At 32.5% G+C, this 27,466-nt stretch overlaps 1 protein-coding gene across 1 annotated transcript; it reads right to left on the minus strand.

Moving 5' to 3' along the window:
- Positions 1-174: 174 nt before the first annotated feature.
- Positions 175-27,466, minus strand: LOC134691030 (U3 small nucleolar RNA-interacting protein 2-like). Its single transcript, XM_063551223.1, has 14 exons — positions 27,269-27,466; positions 25,921-26,018; positions 18,147-18,256; positions 14,290-14,357; positions 12,437-12,478; positions 11,835-11,961; positions 11,368-11,483; positions 8,087-8,179; positions 5,945-6,045; positions 4,834-4,968; positions 4,152-4,214; positions 3,328-3,467; positions 1,200-1,279; positions 175-346 (listed from the first exon to the last, which is right to left on the minus strand). The coding sequence occupies exons 1-14, from the start codon at positions 27,320-27,322 to the stop codon at positions 194-196; spliced, it is 1,380 nt and encodes a 459-aa protein (XP_063407293.1). The 5' UTR covers positions 27,323-27,466; the 3' UTR covers positions 175-193.

Below are 27,466 nucleotides of genomic sequence, written 5' to 3' on the forward strand. Positions count from 1 at the left end.
GTGTTTTTTTTTTTTTTATTATTATTTTCATATTCATGCCCAATTTTAAAGATTTCAAACATTGAGTATATCTGTGAATGTGAAAGTAGAATGCAAGTGGTAACTATTTTTCAACCCAACATTATATTACCTAATTGCCACATTTCAACTATAATTTTCTTAAAACAAAAAACATTCATGTGAATATATTTTATTATGGTTCGTTAGCCTTTGACAGTTTTATGATACAAATGCTATTTCTAGCTTCTTTAATTCTCCACCATCTGCCCATTTTATGTTCTTGTCCTACACCGGCTACTAAAAAACTGCCATCTTTAGAAAACTGGAGTGAATTCACAAATCCTGTCTGAAAAATAAAGAAACTAATCAAATAATTGTATTTACATAATCGAAAACGTAAGTTAGAACATAAAATCAATCTGTGTTGAACTAATAAACTTGAACCTGAGCGGTCAAATAACAGTAGATGTTTGTGTTTAAACACTTTTTCAAAAGCAAATTTTTAGTCCTATATTGGATTTTTGAAAGGTAGGTAGGGGAAAAAAATCATTATTCCATTAAGGAATGACTGTAATATTTTTTCAGTCTATGAAGAAATAACATAAGAAATGTGGTGCACACTGAGTAACATGTGTAGCGTGTTATTTATAAGTGTGCATTCGATCCATATAAAATCATTCTTATCGGTTAAAAACAATGAGAAATATATATGTTGAATCTATAAAATCAAATCAAACAGACCTATAAAAATCCAATTGCATGTGTTGGTTTAATCTATTCATATCTTTATTTATGTTTACATCGCTTATATGGTCATCTGAGGTCAAATCGATAGTTAATTAGATGGCTTCTGGACTAAAATTCACACGAAACGAACCTACATATTATCTACCCATGCTCTATAAACTGTTTCTTTTGGACTTTTGGTAGTTTGGATAAATGTTTTACATTGTTATAAATCAAATATGAGAATTAGAGTCAAATCGGTGACCATGAATTTGACAGCTAGTGCCCTTTTAATATAGCAGTGTGCTTTTGTGACTCATATTTCATTTCACTTCTTGTAAACATATTTGCAATATACTTGTTTCATTTTAAACTAAAAATCTGTACTTTTTCTTTCATTGTAAATATTTCTATTATCTGAATATTTTCACCAAATTTTTATCACTAACTGAAAGTTTTTTTTGTGTACTTACCACAGGCAAACTAAAAATGGGTTTTAATGATTTAAAGTCATCACCACATTTCCAAAATCTTATCATTCCATCTTTTGAACCTAGTAAAAAAAAGGAAATAGGAATAATAACATAAGGCCACACCAATTTGATTCCTTGTTTGACGGACCAGCCCGCACCTATTTTTTTCAAAACAGATTTTTTTATTTTTTTCATATTCCTGCTTCCCGCATCCGGAAATGTAATCGTGTTCATTTCCGGCACCGTTTTTTTTGTTAATATTATAAAAAGATATCAACATTTGTTTTAAAATCAGTCTAACCTGTATAAAACGACTTTAAACATAAAATCACCCCACCGCAAGGTGTAAATATCTGTAAGAATATTTGTTTCAGTATGAAACCTATTTATCCAAAGAGGGAGTGCTCCGATACAGCGCGAGAATACCTGTAAAGAACAAACAAATGGTTTCTTTTCCCTGTACTTATATTCCCTATCAAAACATGTTCGCTGTTATAATAAAGTACAAAGAACTTCTGAGGGATTTGCCTTCAACTGCAATTATATTGTATGCTGGCGAAACAAAACTATCTATAGCCACTGCATGTTTATGCACCTGTCCTAATTGATTCAGGGGCCTGTCGTTCAGCAGTTATCATTTGTTGATGTTGTTCATAATTTGGTATTTTCCTGTTTGGATATATATATAAATTAGACCGTTGGTTTTCCTGTTCAAATTGTGTACGCTAATAATTTTGGGGTCCTTTATAGCTTGCTGATTGGTCTGTATCAAAGCGCTGTGTGAAAGGCCGTAATTTGACCTGTGTTTGTTATAATCTGGTTGAGAACAACCCTTCCTCAGCACCCTCAGATAAGGGGTCATTTTATTGATGTAAAAAGAAAATAGAAATACCAAGGATTTGTATAGTTCTCCTATACAAAACCTTTGAAAACTTAGAATTTTGTACTCAAAAAGAGATCAGAGTTGCATCGTATTTTAAACATATTTTTCTAAAAGAGGGGTCCACTTATTTTGAATAATATTTAACTGTTAAAGTAAATGTGTTAACATGGTCAAAGTCCAGGAATATTACAAAATTTTTGGACATAGTTTGACCATTTAATACCAGATAGATAAATAGTTCTTTGAGAAAATATGAGCTCTTTTATACAAACAAATATTTTATAACTTATATTGATCCCTCATAAAACATGTAAAAGGGATATTTATAACATTAAGGGGTTGCCCCCAAACTGATTATGACTTGAATGGAGAATTGTCTCATTGTCAGTCACACACACATAGACCAGATCTAGATTTAACTATTTCTTGGTGAACAAGGAAAAATGTATCGTCCGCTCTAGTATTGTTCGCATGGGCGCCGAATACATCAGAAATTAAAGAAATGTCAACGTACAAGTGATAAATCAAGTTTTAATATTGTCAAAATTTTCTTTTTAATGTTTACATAAAAAAATTATAATCGCTTGCCTTTACTTTTCAAGCTTTGCCTCAAAAATTTTCAAATTAAATATTTTTTTATTAAAATTTTCAAATTGCTCGCTCGCCCCATATTTTGGCGTCCAAAAATCTGTAGAACAAGAAATTAAATTGGTGTGGCCTAATATATTTAGAATTAATAGAACTGTTCCTTTCTGCATTTAATTAAATTGTTCTAATTTATGAACCCTTCTTAGAGAGAAGAGGAGTACACAGTGAACACTTTGAGTAAATTGGTATCAATCTTGTTCTTTAAATATTTGATGTTTCTAGATCTTGGTAGATGCTCTTCCTTCGATTTTTACAAATGAGCATGTAATAAGGGTCTGATATCAACATTGCCCTTACATAATAACATTATTAGCAATCAATTGCTAAGTTGCTATGTAGTTTTGAAAATGACAATTTGAAGTAACTGTGTATGGCCTGCATAATCAAATATGACCGTAACTAATTAATACTAATTCTGAAATAAATATACGCAGGATTTTGATAACCATCTAAATGCTTTTGTTTTTACTGTAATTATAAGCATCTATGAAATACACCTTATCGCTATTCCCGGCTCACCCAATAATCTGTCCCGCTTGAACTATTGGCGTCATACAACAATCACTTTTCCATTGTGAAACTAAAATTTCTATTTACCTGTAGCTATTAAATCTGTATGTTGTAATGATGCCACTGCTGATATCCAGTATTCAGATTTTTCCTCACTGTCCCCAGAATGAGCATTTCTGACTAAAGCCATTGGCTTCTTCTTCATAACTCCCCATAATGCTAGGGAACTAGAAAAGTAATTCAAGGTCAGAGCTATTCAACCTTTAGAGTTTCTAGAAATGCCGCTGATGAGAGGTTTTTCTTGATTTAATTTATTTTAAACAATGAGGACATATAAAATTCATTGCCATTACAGTTGTTATAAAAGTGAATACTTGTGTCACATTACATTTTTTGCATAACTGTCTTAACATGTAAGTCTAATGAACCCAGAAAAAAATATTTTTATTACAAGAGTTGAAACATAAATATGTTGAGCCAGCTGCAATAATAGAAATTTCAGAAAGAAACTTGTATACTTTACTTAAAATTCTTTTGACAACAGCACACATGTATTTTTTAAAAGCAAATATAAACTGTCATAATCTGACCAACCCCATTGACCTTTGGCATATCAAGGAATTTGAGGACTTAATAAATCCAAGTTTTACATCCCCTTCAATAAAAAAATATTTTTGCAGGATTAGATCAAGATAGATATACATGTAGTATACTGAAAATTCAAAAAATATTGTGATTTTTACAGAATTGACAAAAATGTGAGATAAATTATTTCTATTTTATGAAAATCTGCATACAGATGCAGAATTGCAGATATAAGTATCTAAATCAGAATACCAGTTCTTACTATTGATATACTCCCACTTTACATTATTCCCCATAAACACAAATATAATAGGAAATATTCTTACTTATCATCTCCTCCCGATACAAAGTTTGTCTCGTTGATCAAGGATACACAGTCTATGGAACCCCTACAAAATCAAAAGAACAGATTTTAACATTTCAGATAAATCAATTTCTCATGTTTTAAGACTGTATAAATAATATATCATCCTTACTATGTAAATTTATTGATCGGTGGTCACTTAATGTCCAGTGGCTAGAATAACAAACCCTCTCAGGATTCTGATGCATTATTATTTGTTGGATACAAATTTTCGTTTTTGGCTTTCGTGGGTACGGGTGAACAACAAAATTTAATGTACAACAAATGACAAATTTTCTATAGGCTTGTATGAGAACTTCGGCAAAACCAAAAGAAAATAAATGTCTACGAACATGCTAGTTTTCCTTAACCCAGGAAAATTGGAACCCATGCTAATTTACACAGGGAATGAACCAAACTTTAGATATTTTAATTTAGCCTTCAATCTCAATTAGCTAGGGTAATCATATTTCATGCTGAAACTGGCAGCCATGATATAGCCAAGTGAGCGGAAAGTGGTGTTAAGCAGCAACAATCAATCAATCAATCAATATACTACCAAACTCCCATGCTCCTTAGCTTGCACATGTCCATGAAGTAATGATTCTACACTACCCTGCTTTTTAAATGCTAACTTTTCAACTTAAAAATAGAAATAAACTTACATATGACCATGAAAGACTAGTTGTGATTCTTCAATAATTTTCCAGATTCTAATACTTGCATCCCTTCCGCCTGCTGTGATGGCTCTCTCCCTTGTCAAACTATCTATAGATGTTATAGCATCTTCATGTCCATATCTAAAGAAAAATAAATATTCTATTGCATAGTTAACATCTTGATTATTGGGCATTTTCAATTTTTTGATTGTTTTAACTTTAACTATATCAATATGATTTTTAAAGGATCAGCCAAAAAACTGTCCGATTTGATAGAAAAATTTGTGTATCTGGGAATTATCAAAGAAAATAAGGCCTGTGACACCTTAATTTAATTTAATATTCGAGAAGAATTTCATACCCGCAGCCAGGGGTGTTTGGACGACCCCCACCCCCCTTGAAAATGAATAAGCACTGTTAAAGTCAATGTTCTGTTTGAATTGTGACTGTTAAAGTCGAGTTTGTGAGTCCAACGACCCCCCCCCGGAAATTCCTGGCTATGGGCCTGAATTTATGAAAAGAAAAAAGTAATTCTCTCTTTGATGTGAATATTAATCAATTCTACCGTTTAATTTTTCCAGTATGAATAATCATATATAATAACAGGTTTTGTTAATTTCAATGTATTTTCGTTTTTATATGCTAAAAAATGTCAAAATTATGATCAAATCAGTGTTTATATTGAACAGACAGAATATATAATATTGATATTGAATAAATACAACATCACATGCAGTTTTGTGAGTTTAGACATGTATTTTCATTTGATTTAAAAGAAGATTACTTTTTTACTCCAGTAAATTAATCAATGAGTGATGGATTTCTGTTAGAAGAAATTACAGGTCCCAGTGAATAAACTGCATAGAGAACAAAAGCTATTGTATTTATTCAATTGGACAGTAGAAACTAACAAAATTTTAAATAGATTGACCAATAGAAGATGACACTGTGGAAAAGTTTCATACAGTTTGCAAAAACCAAAAAAATAGATCAATGACTCCAAGTTTTTAAATTGAAATCTGAAAACACATTGACATGAAAATTAGAAAAATATATCCACAAACTAATATTCACCACAGCTACCTTAAAAATTATTCAAATATTTTAAACTACGTACAACGTTTCTACATATGTCATCTCATCCAAATTCCATATCTTTACAGCACGGTCATGTGATGCACTGAACAACTGATGTGATCCTTTTCTAAAAGCTAGCCCCTGTAAAAAAAGGCATTATTTTAATATTTAGTTGTTATGCCACTCTTTTCTTCATCTTTTAGCTATTTATTTGAAAACAAAATCCTGTTACATCATCCTTAACTGGTACAGAACATGGTCCAAGACCTGTCTACTCTCAACACTCTTTTGCAAAAGAAGTCACTGCTGAACACAGCCATTATCATCTTACTTGTGATAGGATTATAGTATCATGGATGTTCCCCCTCAGATTTTTCTTTAAATTGTTTTACTGTATTCAATGAGACAGAATAGGAGTATACAGTTATTCCATGATTAAACAAGAATGTGTCCATAGTACATGGATGCCCCACTCACACTATCATTTTCCATGTTCAGTGGACCCTGAAATTGGGGTCAAATCTTTAATATGGAATTAAAGTTAGAACTAGAGGCTCTCAAGAGCCTGTAACTCTCACCTGATTCTACTTGGGTTTTTGAATTCATATAAAAAAATATAAAATTTGGCTAAAAGTAACAACACAACCTGATAAGGAAAGGTACATTCAGGCTATGTTTGATTTCATTCAAAGTCCCCCACTGGTGGCCATCTTGGATGATGGATCGGCTACAAAGTAACAACACTTGGTCAGCACCTCATAAGGAACATTCATGCTATGTTTTGTTTTATTCCATTCAGTGGTTCTCTAAAAGAAGTCATTTGAATGCATTTCCCTTAGGGTCCTATGTTAAACAAAGCCCCCTGCTGGCGGCCATCTTGGATGTTGGATCGGCTACAAAGTAACAACACTTGGTCAGCACCTCATAAGGAACATTCATGCCATGTTTGGTTTCATTCAATTCAGTGGTTCTCTAAAAGAAGACATTTGTATATATTTCCAAAAGGGTCCTATGTTAAACTAAGTTCCCTGCTGGCGGCCATCTTGGATGATGGATTGGCTACAAAGTAACAACACTTGGTCAGTACCCGATAAGGAACATTCATGCCATGTTTGGTTTTATTCCATTCAGTGGTTCTCTCAAAGAAGTCATTTATATGCATTTTGCCAAAGGGTCCTATGTCAAACTAAGTCTACCGCTGGTGGCCATCTTGGATGATGGATCGGCTACAAAGTAACAACACTTGGTCAGCACCTGATAAGGAACATTCATGCTATGTTTGGTTTCATTCCATTAAGTGGTTCTCTAGAAGAAGTCATTTGTTACATTTCCCATAGGGTCCAATGTTAAAATAAGTCTCCCGCTGGCGGCCATCTTGGATGATGGAATCGGCTACAAAGTAACAACACTTGGTAAGCACCTCATAAGGAACATTCATGCCATGTTTGGTTTTATTCCATTCAGTGGTTCTCTAGAAGAAGTTCAAAATGTAAAATGTTAACGACGACGATGACGGAGCAGGTAAGCTAAAATTCATATCATAGGGAACATGTGTTCTAAGTTTCAAGATGATGTGACTTCAACTTCATCAAAATCTACCTTGACCAAAAACATTAACCTGAACTATCGTTTTCTATGGTCAGTGGAATGTGAAATTAGTTCAAAACTTTAATTTGGAATTAAAATTAGAAAGATCGTATCATGGGGAACATGTGTACTAAGTTTCAAGTTGATTGGACTTCAACTTCATCAAAAACTACTTTGACCAAAAACTTTAACCAGAAGCAGGACGAACGGGCGGAGTAACAAACAGACCCACAGACCAGAAAACATAATGCCCCTCTACTTTTGTAGGAGGGACATTAAAATCCATTATCAGGCTGAAATACCAAGTAACAAAACAGAATATACAGTATAGACAATACTGTAATGTATGTAGCTGTATAAACAAAACAGAATATCAGAAGAAATTACAGAGGCCAATTTAGTGCTTAAAGTTGTGTTGCTTTAAGCAGGGTTTTAATGCAGACACATTTAAGGGAGGATTATAATTGGAGGTGCTTGAGAGAAAATGAACCCTCCAGCAAATAAGATGTTTTCAGCAAGCTGGACACATTCTGGATGAATAACCATTATAGTATGTTACATATATATTATAATTTTCTCTACCACTATAACTTACAGATACTGTCTTTCTATGACCTCTGAATACTTTTATTTTTTCCATTGTTTCTGGGTTTCGTATATGGATTTCTTTATTGGCATCACCTGAGGCCTGAAAAAATATTGGTCTAAATGAAAAACATAAGAGTAAAACACATTATTTGGACTCTGATGGATAGTTGTCTGGCTGGCAATCTTACAACCAGATGCTCCGCAGGGCGTAGCTTTATACGACCGCAGAGGTTGAACCCTGAACGGTTGGGGCAAGTATGGACACAACATTCAAGCTGGATTCAGCTCTAAATTTGGATTGAGATTAAATAGTTGACACAGCATAGGTTTCTGACACAGAATGAATGTGTTCTAATGAACTTAAAATTTTTGTTTTCTCTTAGAGCAATTCACTATGCTGTTGAATATTAATCCTCTCAAAAAAATGTTTGAAGAAATTTTCTTTTTATTTATGAAATTTCATATGAGAAAATTGAACCCAATTTTTTAATCACATCCCCCTTTCCCTTATTCCAAAACTAATCTCAATTAAAATTTCTAATGGAGTTTGCAACAATAACTACTCATTTAAATACATCATAAAATATTAAGATGTAAAAAAACTGCTTGTTATCACTGAATGGTAAAGATTATTTTAATTTATCAGTTGGTAGTAAAAAGTGAATATACATTGTATATTGTATATATAACAAAGATTCAAGTTGATTCTGGACAAAGAAAGATAACTCCAAATAAAAAAAAATCTTACAATTAGATATTTCTTGCTTACTATTCTGGACAAAGAAAGATAACTCTAATTAAAAACAAAATTGCTATTTCACAATATTTTGCAATAAGATATTTCTTGCCATTGCGCAATACTGTGCAATTGAAAAGACTTGCTATTGCACAAAACTTAATATAATAATTTTAGATCCTGATTTGGACCAACTTGAAAACTGGGCCCATAATCAAAAATCTAAGTACATGATTGGATTCAGCATATCAAAGAACCCCAAGATTTCAATTTTTGTTAAAATCAAACTAAGTTTAATTTTGGACCCTTTGGACTTTAATGTAGACCAATTTGAAAACAAGACCAAAAATGAGGAATCTACATACACAGTTAGATTTGGCATATCAAAGAAACCCATTTTTTCAATTTTTGATGAAATCAAACAAAGTTTAATTTTGGACCCCGATTTGGACCAATTTGAAAACTGGGCCTATAATCAAGAATCTAAGTACATTTTTAGATTCAGCATATCAAAGAACCCAAACAATTAATTTTTTGTCAAAATCAAACGAAGTTTAATTTTGGACCCTTTGGACCTTAATGTAGACCAATTTGAAAAGGGGACAAAAGTTAAAAATCTACATACACAGTTAGATTTGGCATATCAAAGAACCCCAATTATTCAATTTTGATGAAATCAAACAGAGTTTAATTTTGGACCCTTTGGGCCCCTTATTCCTAAACTGTTGGGACCAAAACTCCCAAAATCATTACCAACCTTTCTTTTATGGTCATAAACCTTGTGTTTAAATTTCATAGATTTCTATTTACTTATACTAAAGTTATGGTGCGAAAACCAAGAAAAATGCTTATTTGGGTCCCTTTTTGGTCCCTAATTCCTAAACTGTTGTGACCTAAACTCCCAAAATCAATAACAACCTTCCTTTTGTGGTCATAAACCTTGTGTCAAAATTTCATAGATTTCTATTAACTTAAACTAAAGTTATAGTGCGAAAACCAAGAAAATGCTTATTTGGGCTCTTTTTGGCCCCTAATTCATAAAATGTTGGGACCAAAACTCCCAAAATCAATACCAACCTTCCTTTTGTGGTCATAAACCTTGTGATAAAATTTTAAAGATTTATATTCACTTTTACTAAAGTTAGAGTGCGAAAACTAAAAGTATTCGGACGACGACGACGACGACGACGACGACGACGCCGACGCCAACGTGATAGCAATATACGAAGAAAATTTTTTCAAAATTTGTGGTCGTATAAAAACCCACATCTCCGTTTATTTTTAATATATGTATTAATACAATATAATCATAGTGTTGCCAACCTGTATATATCTTTTTTGGCATCGCCTGGAGCATGAAGAAATATAAAACATACTTTATCAGTAGTTTAAACTTAATTTCTTTTATTGGTAGCTTTTTGGGTTATGATGCTCCTATTGGGGTGAGTTTGCAACTTTGTTAATTCTATCAAATTATAAACCATGCATCTACTTTCCAATTTATTATAAAAACTGTTTGTATCAAACATATTGTGTGATTCTGAATTTTTTGAAACTAATAAGTTTGAAGTTAAAAAAAGTGTTTTCCTAATAAAAAATTCAAGCAACTCAATGATACAACAATCCAACAGGGACAAATGACCTAGCTACGCCACTGACTAAAGTTCAGACTAACCTTTAACAATGCAAAACTCATACCCTCTAGTATGCTATAAAAGGTCTGTGTATGAAAAAAGTGACACAGTTCAAACAAGTGAAACTGCGAGCTACTGCTCATTGATGATACCCCCGCCGCAAGTGGATATTAATAATGTAAAAATATGCAAGTGTTCGGTAAACAGGAAGTTGTCCAGTGATAAATCTGAAAACGCATCACATGGTGTAGCTGCCTTATATAAATCCTGAAACCAAATTTCAGAAATCCTTGTATTGTAGTTCCTGAGAAAAATGTGACGAAAATTTTCAACTTGGCTATCACGTGTAAAATCATACAAGTGTTCGGTAAACAGGAAGTTGTCAAGTGATCAATCTGAAAACGCATCACACGGTGTAGCTGACTTAGATAAACCCTGAAACCATATTTCAGAAATCCTTGTATTGTAGTTCCTGAGAAAATGCGACGAAAAATATTCATGGGAGGGACGGAGGGACAGAGGCAAAACAGTATATACCCCCCCCCCCCCCTTTTTTTAAAGCGGGGGTATAACTAGATAACTTTAAAGTCTCATCTAAATACCTTTGTTTCATGGTAGGTTACACATTTCATAAATTGTTACATTTTCAAGGCATTGGATTTTTTCAGCACAAAGAAAATTATTTTCTAAAAAGTATGAATTTCAAAACATAAGTTTCCATATTAAAGACAAAAATACCAAAGCATGTATGTGTAATTTTTTATTTACAAATTTCTATAAAAAAATATTTATTGTTCCAAGTGGATTGGCAATAGTTGCAAATGTGTACTTCAGATTGAATTATGCACATGTTTCTCATAGCTGTCTTTTACAATTTAACTTTTTTTTGGTGACTATATGAAGTAAAATACATCCTACCAAATATTTTCCATCTGAAGATATTGCCAATGACATGACATGTTCTGAATGACCTTCACCTCCATTCTTTTTAGCTCCATATACTGTAAAAACTTTACGACATTTCTGGGTATCCCCTAAAAATATAAATCAATTGACAAAAAACTTTTTTATTTGATTAAATCAGAGTAACAGCTTTTGAAATCCATAATAATACAAATATAACCTTTGCAAAATTCTAATAATTTTTTATAAATTTCAAATTTCAAAGATCTGCTAATTCTACCCAAGGATTTAATAAAAATAGCTTTTATTTCTAAATTTAACACTTTTATTTTCTAATTCTTGACACAGGTATATTGATAATTTTATGATTGATTCTATCAACTATGGTTTACTTTAAGTTGTCTTAAAGAGATCTATAGATGTGTCTCAGAAAACAAAGATTGACAATGTTCTTTTAACACTGTTACATCACCCTAACTTACATTTTATTATTGTACAGTCCTTAGAACCACTGTAAATATGTTTACTGTCTGAGGAAATAATGATGCATGTCACTGAAAGTTGATGTCCATGTAACACTGTAATGTCATCAACTGTTGGAGGTATATACTAAAACAGAAATTATAAGATGTATTACATATCTCAACATTATTTGTACTGGTATAAATTTTATTATACTGAAACATGTGTGTTATGTGTGATTCTACTTACCATTTCAAGATTAATTTTCTTTTGATGGGGGTTCTAAAAATAACATCATTTTGAATTGTGTCTTCTGCATACTCAAATTGATAAGACTTTTATTTGCATACAGTTCAGTAGATAATATTTCATGCATAATATTCAGGATGAGAATAAATTCAACTATAAATCTGTGTTTCCATGAAACAAGAGAATAAAGACCCCCAAAAAATCCTACAACATACATTTTCTGCAATTTTTTGAAAGATGAGAATCATATCAGTTTGTGGGGGAATCAGATTTTTCAAAATTGATGTATCACAAAAGAATAACACAATTGAAAATTATATTATCCTATAAAACACAATGAAAAAAGGTCAACATTTAATAATGTTCTACTTACATCATCAGCAACCTGTTTATGTAATCTACCTGTTTGTTCTAGCTACAAAATAAAATAAAATATTCATTGAAATGTAAGTATGTTAAATAATATTTATACATTCATTATGAACACATGGCATGGCAGTAGCCTTATTACCTGTATTCTTTTTATCAATTCAGGAAAAACTAATAACAAGAACAGTTTTGTATCCCTATTATATCAATTAAATTAACTAAATTTCCATTCAATATGTTGTTATTTGTTTAACTAGAGGCTCTCAAGAGCCTGTGTCGCTCACCTGATTCTACTGGTTTTTGAAATCATATAAAAGAATATAAAATTTGGCTAAAAGTAACAACACAACCTCATAAGGAATGGAACATTCAGGCTATGTTTGATTTCATTCAATTCAGTGGTTCTCTAGAAGAAGACTTTTGTATGCATTTCTCCTAGGGTCCTATGTTAAACTAAGTCCCCCCACTGGCGGCCATCTTGGATAATGAATTGGCTACAAAGTAACAACACTTGGTCAGCACCTCATAAGGAACATTCATGCCATGTTTGGTTTCATTCCATTCAGTGGTTCACTAAAAGAAGACATTTGTATGTATTTCCCATAGGGTCCTATGTTAAACTAAGTCCCCCGCTGGCAGCCATCTTGGATGATGGATCGGCTACTAAGAAACAACGCTTGGTCAGCAGCTCATAAGGAACATCCATGCAATGTTTGGTTTCATTCCATTCAGTGGTTCACTAAAAGAAGACATTTGTATGTACTTCCCATAGGGTCCTATGTTAAACTAAGTCCCCTGCTGGCAGCCACCTTGGATGATGTATTGGCTACTAAGAAACAACACTTGTCAGCATCTCATAACGAACATTCATGCCATGTTTGGTTTCATTACATTCAGCGGTTCTCTAAAATAAGTCATTTGTATGCATTTCCCATAGGGTCCTATGTTTAACTAAATCCCCCGCTGGCGGCCATCTTTGATGATTGATTGCCTACAAAGTAACAACACTTGGTCAGCACCTCATTAGGAACATTCATGACATGTTTGGTTTCATTCCATTCAGGGTTCTCTAAAAGAAGTCATTTGTATGCATTTCCCATAGGGTCCTATGTAAACCTAAGTCCCCCTCTGGCGGCCATCTTGGAAAATGGATCAGCTACAAAGTAACAACACTTAGTCAGCACCTGATAAGGAACATCCATGCCATGTTTGGTTTCATTCCATTCAGTGGTTCTCTAAAATAAGTCATTTGTATGCATTTCCCATAGGGTCCTATGTCTAACTAAGTCCCCCTCTGGCGACCATCTTTGATAATGGATCGGCTACAAAGTAACACACTTGGTCAGCACCTCATAAGGAACAATCATGCCATGTTTGGTTTCATTCCATTTAGTGGTTCTCTAGAAGACTTTTGTATTTATTTCCCATAGGGTCCTATGTTAAACTAAGTCCCCCCGTGGCGGCCATCTTGGATGATGAATCGGCTACAAAGTAACAACACTTTGTCAGCACCTCATAAAGAACATTCATGCAATGTTTGGTTTCATTCCATTCAGTGGTTCTCTGAAAGAAGTCATTTGTATGCATTTCCCATAGGGTCCTATGTTAAACGAAGTCCCCCACTGGCGGCCACCTTCGGGCCAGGTGAGCTAAAAATGGCTTAATTATAATTTTGATAAAGACTTGAATAGTGATTAAAGGGAGATAATTGAACTAAATTATACTATACAAAATGTAAAAATAGAAAATGAAACTGACAATTTTCCAATAAAAACAGTCTAACTATAAATACTTTTAAAAGTTTTCATAAAAAGTTGGTTGCATTCGACAATGTTTGGACAGCTAGATAATACATACTATATCCTGTTTTAATCTGTGCGATACTATATCTCTGTGAATTTCTTCATCTTCAAGATTGTCAGCTTCTACAAGAAGAAAGATATGATTGGTGAAAAATCTCTTACTGCATATAGAGGTTTATATCTATATAGATCTCTATGCACTGTAAACACATTTTTTTGTCTTATAACATACCGGTATATTCATTTTGATAAAATTCAGGAAATTGTTCAAAAGCCGCCTTGATAAATGAAAATTAATTTTAATTCTGCATTTAGGATGTATTTCTTGTCACCATGAAGCGATTTAACAAAACTGTTTTTTCAATGAAGTGCTTTCTTATTTAAAGAAATATGACTTTTTTGTTCTGTGACTTTTGGCCTGTGCATTTTTTTCCTGAGTCCCAAAAAAATGATCTGCAATTTCATTGAAAAAAGCAAGTTGGTCAAACGTTTGCTAGGCATGCATTTATAGAAGAGCTGTAAGAGAATGAAAGAACAGAGAAAATGGTCTAGTGGCAAAGAGAACCGGTTAACACCGAACATTCTATTGAACCAGGAATTACCCACTAGACTTTCTGAATTGAAATTCTATGGGTCAGAAATTTTATTTACAGTATTTTTTAATATCAAGAATTCTCTCATTAATTTAATTATAAGAGTATATGTTGTCTTACTATTTTAATGTTTGACAAGGAAAAGGAAATTGTAAGTTAAAAATAAATTGTAATGGGAAATCCGTATCATACATATGGTTAACCCCTTACATAAATTAAGTAAAGCTATAATCTGAGTTTAATTGAATATTTTGAATTATTAGTTATCTAAAAAAATAAACTGTTTGTTACATGTAGACATCCAAGATCAGCTTTAATATATAAATTATATATATAAGTTCATCTTATAATACTTGAGAAACAAAACTATCCATGCAAACTTAAAATTTACCAATGACCCATGAAAATGAGGTCATGGCCAGACAAATTCTACCATTTTTTAAGTCTGGGCCTTATATACTTTGCTATGTTTTATCTGTGTTTCTGATTGTTGAAGGCTGTTAGGTAACTTGTGGATAAAAACCTCTGCATCAATTGGTATCTTCTGGAACATTGTTGTATAAAAATCAAAGCGCTGTAAGCACTGTGGGCAGTTAACCAAAAAACAAGGCATACACAATTATGAAAACTGTGGCAATGTTGCTTCAACTTTTTTTTTAAAGATTTAAAAGAACAAACATTAAACATTCATATATAATTGTACATTTATGTTCATTTAATGAATAAAACATTAAGGCAAATAATTCATATTTTATCAAGGTTTTCAATAGCAACGCACATGACCACGAATAGTCATGAGTCTTTAATGAGTCAGCAGTGGTACAAATTTGCAATGATTGCAGTTCTTCTACTTGATCGTAATCGTTCGTATTAGTTAACTGTTAGTAGTTCAAGTTGACTTAAGTACAAGCTTGTAAAAGTATGAATGGACTTGCTTCCCTGGAAACAAAAACTGAGTTTGTGTTGTACAGTACAAAAGTTATGAGACACAAATCAGACAAATGTTTACTACTACAGGGATCAATGGTGAGGTCTGACTGATAAATGTAAATGACTCCCACCTTCACCCCAAGTCCATGATGTCTAAGTTTGTAATAAAATAACAGGTGTTAGGGTCTAGCAAAGTGATATGCATATGTGACGCCTATGAGATTGACCTTGTATGTCATTCAATCTTTTTTGAAATGACAAACAGGAATGAATATGGTTTAGGCGTTGGTATCTCAATCTTTTACAAGTTCTCAAAACACACACAAGAGGGTGTGGGGTGACCCTAGGGACTACCCCTAATTTTCATTTGATTTTTTATATTGTCCCATACATGAATATATATATGGTTTATTGGTGGGGATCTCGACCGTTATCAAGTTTTCAAACAGGAGGGGGTGGGGGACCCCAGTGACTTCCCCTTTATTTAATTTGATTTGTTATATTGTCCAATACATGAATATATATGGTTGAGGACTGGGATCTCATCTGTTTCTAAGTTATCAAACAGGAGTGGGTAGGGTGACCCTAAGGACTCTCCCTATATTTCATTTGATTAGTTCTCATACATGAATATATATGGTTTAATCTAAAGGTGGGGATCTCGACTGTTTCCAATTTCTCAATCAGGTGACTGCAGGGACTCCCCCTATATTTCATTTAAGTTAGAGTTGTGGATCCCAACTGTTTCAAAGTTCTTAAACATGAGGGGTAGGTTGACCACAGGGACTTCCCCTATATTTCATTTTGGTCTGTTGTGGATAGTTGTCTCATTGGCAATCATACCACATCTTTTTTTTTATATAAGAAACTTCCAGCTATTTAAACTGACCTATCAAAACTGAGAATAAAAAAATACCCCTTGAAATTGCAATAATATGTTTAACTTCAAAAACATTTAACATGCATTACCAACATTTATCACTGATAAAAAAAATTAAACTGTTGGATAAACTGTTACCACTGTCACATTGTATTGGATTTTGACACTATAATTGATGTACAAAATATTTTCTTCTTTTTCATCTTTTATATATATCTCAGACTACTTTGTTATAGTAGTCTCAGCATATATCTTTTGGTTTTCAATTCTAGTGTTTATATTTATTCACCATGCATAGATGTATTTTGTCACCTGTCTAGATTTTCTAGTTTAAAATAGCCGAAACCCAGGATTACCCTTATCCGCTTCCAGAATCAGATCCGATATTGTAATCTCGCGGCACTCATTTAATTTTCAATGTTGTTTTTGACAGAGAGAGAGATACGATTTTACTCGGATTTACACATTATTAATTGGCGATTTTCTGTATAAAGCTAGCGGTTGAACAAATTGAACATCGCTCTCATGAATGGTAATGATAAAAATAAGTTTGAGATCGTTTATTGATCTTTATTAGGAAACTTTGGTAAAAATGTTTGCAAAGTTATTTTTTTATTTTCTTTCAAGGTCCGTCGGGCATGTAGGGCGTAGCTAGTAACCAAGTAGAAAGTACGACTGCAAAATTGGAAGGTCGAAGACCTCGGACCACCGCTAATTTGAAACCTTGCCTCCAAATTGAAAAGATACAAAATTTTCGTTTTCTGATTCAAAATTGCAGCCAACAGCGTGACCAGTTGAACTTATATACTAGACTACTGACGTATACATATGTAGTTGACTACGTATTGACGACAAACAATATTCCTACGACTTTTGCCAGTTGGGAAATCTTAACTACTTGTCTTTAGAGATTTTCGGCGATTAAATATTTCATACATTTGTTCTTTGACATCTTAGCCAAAAGCTCAGGGAAGAATTAACTACATAAGGATTCCTAATGTGCTCTACTTCCTATGTGCAACTTCAAAACTTTTGGGAAAATCTACGATCATTTAAGGTTTTTCTGGTAATATTTTTTGTAATCCAGAATGAAAAGTATGAAAAAACTGTCCAATAAGTTATAAATAATATAGTAGCCAGCTAGATGATAAATGGCATTTATTTCAGCATTTATTGGGTAGCACACAAATCCAGGGAGCTCGCATAAGGCAGCTTAACTGCCTAAAAATGTTTCCTAATATTATTTTTGTTTTATTGACAAACATTTAGACTGTACAATCATTCTAATTCTATACCATGTATATCATGGCTTTCAAAACGGTAATAATATCCAATCACGAGTGCCAAAATTGATTCCCTGTCCTGCTTGTGTATGGCTCAGACAGACAACAAATATTGATGTGCTATAATTCAGAAAAAATACTTGGCAATCCTTTTGACTAAGACTATTAACTTTACACACACACTTTAGAAGTGATATGTGGATCCCAGATTTCATTATAACTATACCTTCAGCTTGTATCTGAGACAAGTACTGTTTGGCTAATCTAAGTTTCTTCTCTTGTGCTGTCTCTATGTCCTCCTCTGAAGATGAATAGGTCTTTTTTCCTTCAATATCACTAAAATGAATGCAAAAAGTTTGTTTTATAAACACCGATTTATTTTTATTGAATGTCATTTCTAACGTAGAATAATAAATATTTTGAATTACGTCTTCAAGAAATTGAGACAAATATAAAATTAGTTGAATTTTTCAATTCATGTTTTTCTTTATATACAATGTAGGTCAATACAAGCAGGCCAAAGAGCAATACAGTTTCCGGTAAATACTTTTCAATACAGGTTTATGTGAAGATTTATTGAGTTGTTTCAGTAATAACATATGCAAAATCTCCTAGTTAGGTTTCTGCATATTTTGTTACATATTAAAATCATATCTCAAATATCTTGATTTTAACATGTTGAAATAATTAATATTGTCATTTTATTCTATCAAAAGTATGCAATATCGTAATCACCATGTGCATAACCCCATAGGTATAAAACAGTCCTTATTAATAATACTCTTCTATGTTTCAATATAATTTATAAAACATGTCAATATCATTCACAATGCAAAAGTACAAAAAGTTTAACTTAGACCCCTCATCTATCAACCATTGTTTTACTAGAATATTATTAATAGTAAGACAACCATGAAAATTTCAAACCGTTAGTATTGACCAGAAGGGTAAATACCTGTCAAAACAGCCCATATCAATAATGTAAATATATATCAAATCTAAACCATAACATCCACACCTAGGTGGTTTTAAATAATCAAAGAGCTGATAGCTCTGAAGTGGAAGAAGGTGAATAAAAAGTAACTTGAATTACCATAAAAGCAGCCCCACTTACCCAGGCTGCTTTGTTCCATAATTGTTAAAATGTATTTTTTTCTTCAAACAAGAAAAGGTCATAAGTACATGGATTACCCATCCGTACAATCATTTTCTAAGTTCAGTTGACTATGAAAATTAGGTAAAATCTTTAATTTGGCAGTCAAATTAAGAAGATCATATCAAGAGGAACACATGTGTACTAAGTTTCAAGTTGATTGGATTTCAACTTCATCAAAAACTACTGAGACCTTGAAAGTTCCCATATGGGTTTTTACTGCACAATAACAATTTTAAAGGTTACAATTTTTAGCTACGTATTTTGCAAGATCTGATTTGTCTAGAAAAATTGTCATATTTGTATGATGAACTTACATGCCTTTTCATTAAGTCTGTTTGCATGATTCTAGTTATATATTAAATCGGTAGAAAAAATATACATGAAGCTAGCAGACCAGGGTTTATTTTCCAGATTAAGAATATTAGATACTTGTTGAAATTTCCAATTTTGAATAATGAACAAAGATGGACCTTTAACAGGTTGGGAACAACACTCCAAATGAGGATAAAAGAAGAGAGGGACGAAAGACACCAAAGGGACAGTCAAACTCGTAAATCTAAAACAAACTGACAACGCCATGGCTAAAAATGAAAAAGACAAACAGAAAAACAATAGTACACATGACACAACATAGAAAACTAAAGAATAAACAACACGAACCCCACCAAAAACTAGGGGTGATCTCAGGTGCTCCGGAAGGGTAAGCAGATCCTGCTCCACATGCGGCACCCGTCGTGTTGCTTATGTGATTACAAATCCGGTAAATAGTCTAATTCGGTAGGTCAAATTCATGAAAGGGAAGGGGATTGTAGTTACGACGTAAGGAACATATCCGATATCATTTGTGAAACGGTTATTCCATAACGGTCAACCAACTCGTGATGGCGTCCGTAAAATTTACTAAGGGATGATTTCAACTTCACCATTTGGAACTCTTGGTTTAATAGCTTCCTTGTGAGCAGTAACCCTCTATCAAGAAAATCATGATAGGAAATGCAAGCAAAAATGGAAGATCATAACAACCCACTGTAAAAAATGAGCACAAAAAAAGTCATTTATATTCATATTATTTGATGAAACTGTTTTCCCCAAGAACTATGCATCTATTAAGTACTGAATGGTCAAAACATCATGTTTTTTATCGACATAAATTTTGTCGTAAATGTAACCAAATGATGTAGAAATTGTGTTTTTTCTTCAAATTTCCATCAAATTGTAATGTTTATAGTTCCCTTATTGTCTCTCTATTTGAATAAAATAAAATAATAAGAAGAATCTGTTTCTTGTTTTGTTTTGTTTTTGACAAATGATTGTTCACTGCTTGCAAATGAATCATTGTATTTATATATCTCATCTGTATATAATTTTGTTCATGTCTCCATCTCCTTATCATTTGTAAATGTTTAGACAAATAAGAAAGAAATAAGCTCCACACGTATATTTGCAACATCGTAAATTAATTAAAACCAGATGCTTCGAAGGGCGTAGCTTTATACGACCGCAGAGGTTGAACCCTGAACGGTTGGAGCAAGTATGGACACAACATTCAAGCTGGATTCAGCTCTAAATTTGGATTGTGATTAAATAGTTGACACAGCATAGGTTTCTGACACAGAATGAATGTATTCTAATGAACTTAAATTTTTTGTTTTCTCTTAGAGCAATTCACTATGCTGTTCAATATTAATCCTCTCAAAATAATGTTTGAAGAAATTTTCTTTTTATTTATGAAATTTCAAATGAGAACCAGATGCTCCGCAGGGCGTAGCTTTATACGACCACAGAGGTTGAACCCTGAACAGTTGGGGCAAGTATGGACACAACATTCAAGCTGGATTCCGCTCTAAATTTGGATTGTGATTAAATAGTTGACACAGCATAGGTTTCTGACACAGAATGAATGTATTCAAATGAACTTAAAATTTTTGTTTTCTCTTAGAGCAATTCACTATGCTGTTGAATATTAATCCTCTCAAAAAAATGTTTGAAGAAATTTTCTTTTTATTTATGAAATTTCAAATGAGAAAAATTGAACCCAATTTTTTAATCACATCCCCCTTTCCCTTATTCCAAAACTAATTTCAATTAAAATATTCTAATTCAACAATTACTACTCATTTAAATACATCATAAAATATTAAGATGTAAAAAAACTGCTTGTTATCACTGAATGGTAAAGATAATTTAAATTTATCAGTTGGTAGTAAAAAGTGAATATACATTGTATATTGTATATAACAAAGATTTAAGTTGATTCTGGACAAAGAAAGATAACTCCAATTAAAAAATATTCTTGCAGATTTTTCTTGCTTACTTTACTGGACAAAGAAAGATAACTCTTACTTAAAAAAAAAAATTTGCTATTTCACAATATTGTGAAATTAGATATTTCTTGCCATTGCACAATACTGTGCAATTGAAAAGACTTGCTATTGCACAATACTTAATATAATAGTTTTAGATCCTGATTTGGACCAACTTGAAAACTGAGCCCATAATCAAAAATCTAAGTACATGTTTAGATTCAGCATATCAAAGAGGCCCAAGAATTTGATTTTTGTTAAAATCAAACTTAGTTTAATTTTGGACCCTTTGCACTTTAATTTAGACCAATTTTAAAACTGGACAAAAAATTAAGAATCTACATACACAGTTAGATTTGGCATATCAAAGAACCCCAATTATTCAATTTTTGATGAAATCAAACAATGTTTAATTTTGGACCCCGATTTGGGCCAACTTGAAAACTGGGCCAATAATCAAAAATCTAAGTACATTTTTAGATTCAGCATATCAAAGAACCCCAAGGTTTCAATTTTTGTTAAAATCAAACTAAGTTTAATTTTGGACCCTTTGGACCTTAATGTAGACCAATTTGAAAACGGGACCAAAAATTAAGAATCTACATACACAGTTAGATTCGGCATATTAAAGAACCCCAATTATTCAATTTTGATGAAATCAAAACAAAGTTTAATTTTGGACCCTTTGGGCCCCTTTTTCCTTAACTGTTGGGACCAAAACTCCCAAAATCAATACCAACCTTCCTTTTATAGTCATAAACCTTGTGTTTGAATTTCATAGATTTCTATTTACTTATACTAACGCTATGGTGCGAAAACCAAGAAAAATGCTTATTTGGGTCCCTTTTTGGCCCCTAATTCCTAAACTGTTGGGACTGAAACTCCCAAAATCAATACCAACCTTCCTTTTGTGGTCATAAACATTGTGTTTAAATTTCATTGATTTCTATTTACTTTAACTAAAGTTATTGTGCGAAAACCAAGAATAATGCTTATTTGGACCCTTTTTTGGCCCCTAATTCCTAAACTGTTGAAACCAAAACTCCCAAAATCAATCCCAACCTTTCTTTTGTGGTCATAAACCTTGTGTCAAAATTTCATAGATTTCTATTAACTTAAACTAAAGTTATAGTGCGAAAACCAAGAAAATGCATATTTGGGCCCTTTTTGGCCCCTAATTCCTAAAATATTGGGACCAAAACTCCCAAAATCAATACCAGCCTTCCTTTTATGGTCATAAACCTTGTGTTAAAATTTCATATATTTCTATTCACTTTTACTAAAGTTAGAGTGCGAAAACTAAAAGTATTCGGACGACGACGACGACGACAACGACAAAATTTGCGGTCGTATAAAAATTGAACCCAATTTTTTAATCACATCCCCCTTTCCCTTATTCCAAAACTAATCTCAATTAAAATATTCTAATGGAGTTTGCAACAATAACTACTCATTTAAATACACCATAAAATAAACTAAATAAAATGTAAAAAAAACTGCTTGTTATCACTGAATGGTAAAGATTATTTAAATTTATCAGTTGGTAGTAAAAAGTGAATATACATTGTATATTGTATATAACAAAGATTTAAGTTGATTCTGGACAAAGAAAGATAACTCCAATTAAAAAAAAATCTTGCAATAAGATATTTCTTGCTTACTATTTTGGACAAAGAAAGATAACTCTAATTAAAAAAAAATTTGCTATTTCACAATATTGTGAAATTAGATATTTCTTGCCATTGCACAATACTGTGCAATTGAAAAGACTTGCTATTCCACAATACTTAATATAATAATTTTATATCCTGATTTGGACCAACTTGAAAACTGGGCCCATAATCAAAAATCTAAGTACATGTTTAGATTCAGCATATCAAAGAGGCCCAAGAATTTAATTTTTGTTAAAATCAAACTTAGTTTAATTTTGGACTCTTTGGACCTTAATGTAGGCCAATTTGAAAACGGGACCAAAAATGAAGAATCTACATACACAGTTAGATTTGGCATATCAAAGAACCCCATTTATTCAATTTTTGATGAAATCAAAAAAGTTTAATTTTGGACCCCGATTTGGGCCAACTTGAAAACTGGGCCAATAATAAAAAATCTAAGTTCATTTTTAGATTCAGCATATCAAAGAACCCCAAGGATTCAATTTTTGTTAAAATCAAACTAAGTTTAATTTTGGACCCTTTGGACCTTAATGTAGACCAATTTGAAAACGGGACCAAAAGTTAAGAATCTACATACACAGTTAGATTCGGCATATCAAAGAACCCCAATTATTCAATTTTGATGAAATCAAACAAAGTTTAATTTTGGACCCTTTGGGCCCCTTTTTCCTAAACTGTTGGGACCAAAACTCCCAAAATCAATACCAACTTTCCTTTTATGGTCATTAACCTTGTGTTTAAATTTCATAGATTTCTATTTACTTATACTTACGTTATGGTGCAAAAAACCAAGAAAAATGCTTATTTGGCTCCCTTTTTGGCCCCTAATTCCTAAACTGTTGGGACCTAAACTCCCAAAATCAATACCAATCTTCCTTTTGTGGTCATAAACATTATGTTTAAATTTCATTGATTTCTATTTACTTAAACTAAAGTTATTGTGCGAAAACCCAGAATAATGCTTATTTGAGCCCTTTTTTGGCCCCTAATTCCTAAACTGTTTAAACCAAAACTTCCAAAATCAATCCCAACCTTTCTTTTGTGGTCATCAACCTTGTGTCAAAATTTCAAAGATTTCTATTAACTTAAACTAAAGTTATAGTGCGAAAACCAAGAAAATGCTTATTTGGGCCCTTTTTGGCCCCTAATTCCTAAAATATTGGGACCAAAACTCCCAAAATCAATACCAACCTTCCTTTTATGGTCATAAACCTTGTGTTAAAATTTCATATATTTCTATTCACTTTTACTAAAGTTAGAGTGCGAAAACTAAAAGTATTCGGACGACGACGACGACAACAACGACGACGACGCCAACGTGATAGCAATATACGACGAAATTTTTTTCAAAATTTGCGGTCGTATAAAAATAACATACACTAACACTAGTACTGCATGGATTTTAAGCATTATGAAAGTCATATTTGTAGAAAGCTTAAAAAGACTTAAAAACAGTGTAAAATGTCTTGCTATTTCTTAGCTTACACAATAAAATCTAATATATACTAACATTTACATTTAAGATTTTACTAGGAATTAATGTAACTACTAAACCTTTGTATTGACACCAAATCAGTAAGAAACAAATTTATCATATAAACTTCAATGTAATCCTTGAAAGGAGGTCTAGATTGCTAAAATAATTTATAAATTTTATTTTTTTTATTTGTCCAAAATCATTTAAATTCATTTAATCAACATCATTTTATGATTATTTGATTAAAATATTAATCATTTATAGTCTTTTTACAATTTACATTTTTAAAAGCAAAATAATTGAAAACAGGCTAAAACAAAGGGAAGTAACAAAAAAGTATTTCAATATTCCCAATACACATCGTTTTGATAACACAACGGCAGTTAGCCGGAGTTAAACATCGTTGATTACCAGTATGTTTAACACCCAAGCTGTCAAGTGAAGCCATATAATTATACATCTTCTTTGATGTTCAGGTAAAATTTAACACAGGTGTCAATTACACCCGTACAGTAGTAAGAAATGATCAAATATGGCGTCTGAAAATTTTCATTCATGAAATATTTCATACACGGGAGTTTTTTTTCTCCTAAACGGGAGGACGGGAGGAGACCCCTGAAAACACATGTATGTTACGAAGGGCATCTAATTCACATGACAAAGGAAAACCATGAATAAAGACAACACTTTATATATCCTTTTTATTTATATAAAAACAACATCTTCTTGTCTGCAGGATTTCAAACTCGTAACTTCAAGGGCGAACTTGTAAACAGGGCGAGTTGTCCCGATACCAAATTCACACATGCGTAATACAAATATCTACAGTAAAACATCCTGTTACAAGTAAACAAATAACGTTCATGATCTAATAATTTACATAAATAAAAGGGTCATATTTACGATAGTGTTTGTTTTACAATCATAATTTACAAATTAAATGATGCAGATGCCTAATCATGTGTAAAAATCGGTGTCAGGAATCTTAAGTTGTTTTGAAATTGTAACACACGAAATGAATGCGGCATACAGAGACTCAATGCCAAGGGTCGGTCCCTTAAATCTTCAGAAGACTTGACGTCTTCTTCCACTAAAAAACAATTCTGACATATTTGATGTTTGGTCTAAATTTTCCTTTATGTCACATTCAAGATAAAGGTAATTACTACATGTATCTAAATAGGATTTAGTCTAGTGAATATGTCTAACATGTCCATTATGAATTCACTATAAATGAGTATCTACATGAAAGTTACAATGGCCCTCATATATTTTGCATAACATATATGTCTTGGTTCCATTTTATTTGCACATACACATGTATTGTAGTTCTAACATACTGTCCATAAGTTCCATTCACTGCAAAGTTTCACAATTTTTTGGCATACCTTTCAATATCTGAATCACTGTCAAGTTCCTCTCCAAGAAATCTCTTTTTTGGCTTTCTCGCATCTGATTTATTTTGTGAATCATTGAACTTTTGTTTCTGAAATTAAAAATTGTTAACTTAAACATCAGTAAACAAGATGTGTGCGACATAAAATTTCTTGATCCTTAAATTTATGTCCAAAATGTCCTGCATCCACTAGGACATTTCCATATTCAGTGAACAGCAAAAACTGTGTAAAAATAAAAATAAATTGTTGTATGACCAATGAGACTCTCCACAAGTGACCAAATGACACAGAAATTAACAACAGTCTGCACGGTAAGCTGCTAGTCTGATGCCCTAGACAAGTAAAATTTCATTTGGACTAGTATGTTTTTGCAAAACTTTGTTTGGACAAACAAGAAAAATGTCAGAATATTGGTCTTCAGACTGGTAATCTAGTAAACTTAGTCATGATAGTAGTCCCATATCAAGTATTTAGTCACACCAAAAAAGTTTTTGGTTTTTTGGTGCATACTGTAACAACTATTGCCTATTAATTAATAAGGTTATCATATGGCCTCCAACAATAAGCAAAGTCCATACCGCACAGTCAGCTATATAAGGCCCTGAAATCACAAATGGAAAAAAAATCAAATGAGAAGACTAACAGCCTAATCAATGTAAAAAAAAAATGAATGAAAAACTAATACGTAACACAGCATTTATTTGTCATATATTTTTTAAATTATCATCATGTATGTATGTACTGGTATATTCCTCTGTTAATTGGAGCATTCCTCGAGAGCTGCTAGTAGACTCCCTTTCAGGTTTAATGGCTTTTTTATGCAGATGCGTCATATTTACAAGGACAATTCCTTTCCATATACATTGTACAATGGGAGTACTAGGACACCGGGAAGTCTGTTATTATGGTGGAGGAAGCCGAAGTACTTGGACAGAATAATCAGGACACACGGCAAGATTAGACAAACAGAAGAGATATCAGTAGATCGATCTCCAGGTGTGTGAGAGGGTGAAAATCACTTATTTATCTAGGTGCTGCCAATTTACAAAGAGAACATTTTATGATGTAAACACAGACATGGACATGGGCAAAGAGTATAATTGATGAAATTTACAGACGCCTGCAGGCCTTCACACTGACAGGTACTTGTTTCTGTCAATGTGGGGTTTACTATCCACATCCGTACGAAAGTCATGATTTTTCGTACGTACGGATGTAGATTGAAAACCCCAAATTGACAGAAACAAGTGCTTGTGATGGCCTTTATATATATTTCCGAACAATTCGGTCTCTCCAATGTGGGAGACATTTTCAAAACAATGGTCAATATTGATGTTACCTTGTTTTGAGATTTTTCTGGCTTTCTTTTCCTATTCTTGATGAAAAATGACATTGTAACGATTGATTTCCACTGCTGTAGTGTATGTTTTCACTTTCTCGCACGTGTTATTAATTTATAAACACATTTTCAGCTTACACCTTTCATATAAATCTACAACATTTAAAACGCGTACATGAGTTTGATTTTGCTAGAACT

Source organism: Mytilus trossulus, chromosome 1 (assembly GCF_036588685.1).
Source record: "Mytilus trossulus isolate FHL-02 chromosome 1, PNRI_Mtr1.1.1.hap1, whole genome shotgun sequence".
NCBI classification, from domain to species: domain Eukaryota; kingdom Metazoa; phylum Mollusca; class Bivalvia; order Mytilida; family Mytilidae; genus Mytilus; species Mytilus trossulus.

Bases quoted from the DNA above. Each gene is read 5' to 3' on its own strand.
- LOC134691030 (XM_063551223.1), bottom strand. From the start codon at position 27,322: ATGTCATTTTTCATCAAGAATAGGAAAAGAAAGCCAGAAAAATCTCAA. The intron at 4,969-5,944 runs GTACGTAGTTTA...ATTTTTCTTTAG, and splicing joins ATGACATATGTAGAAACGTT to ATATGGACATGAAGATGCTA. The intron at 4,215-4,833 runs GTAAGTTTATTT...TTGATTTTGTAG, and splicing joins CTAGTCTTTCATGGTCATAT to GGGTTCCATAGACTGTGTAT.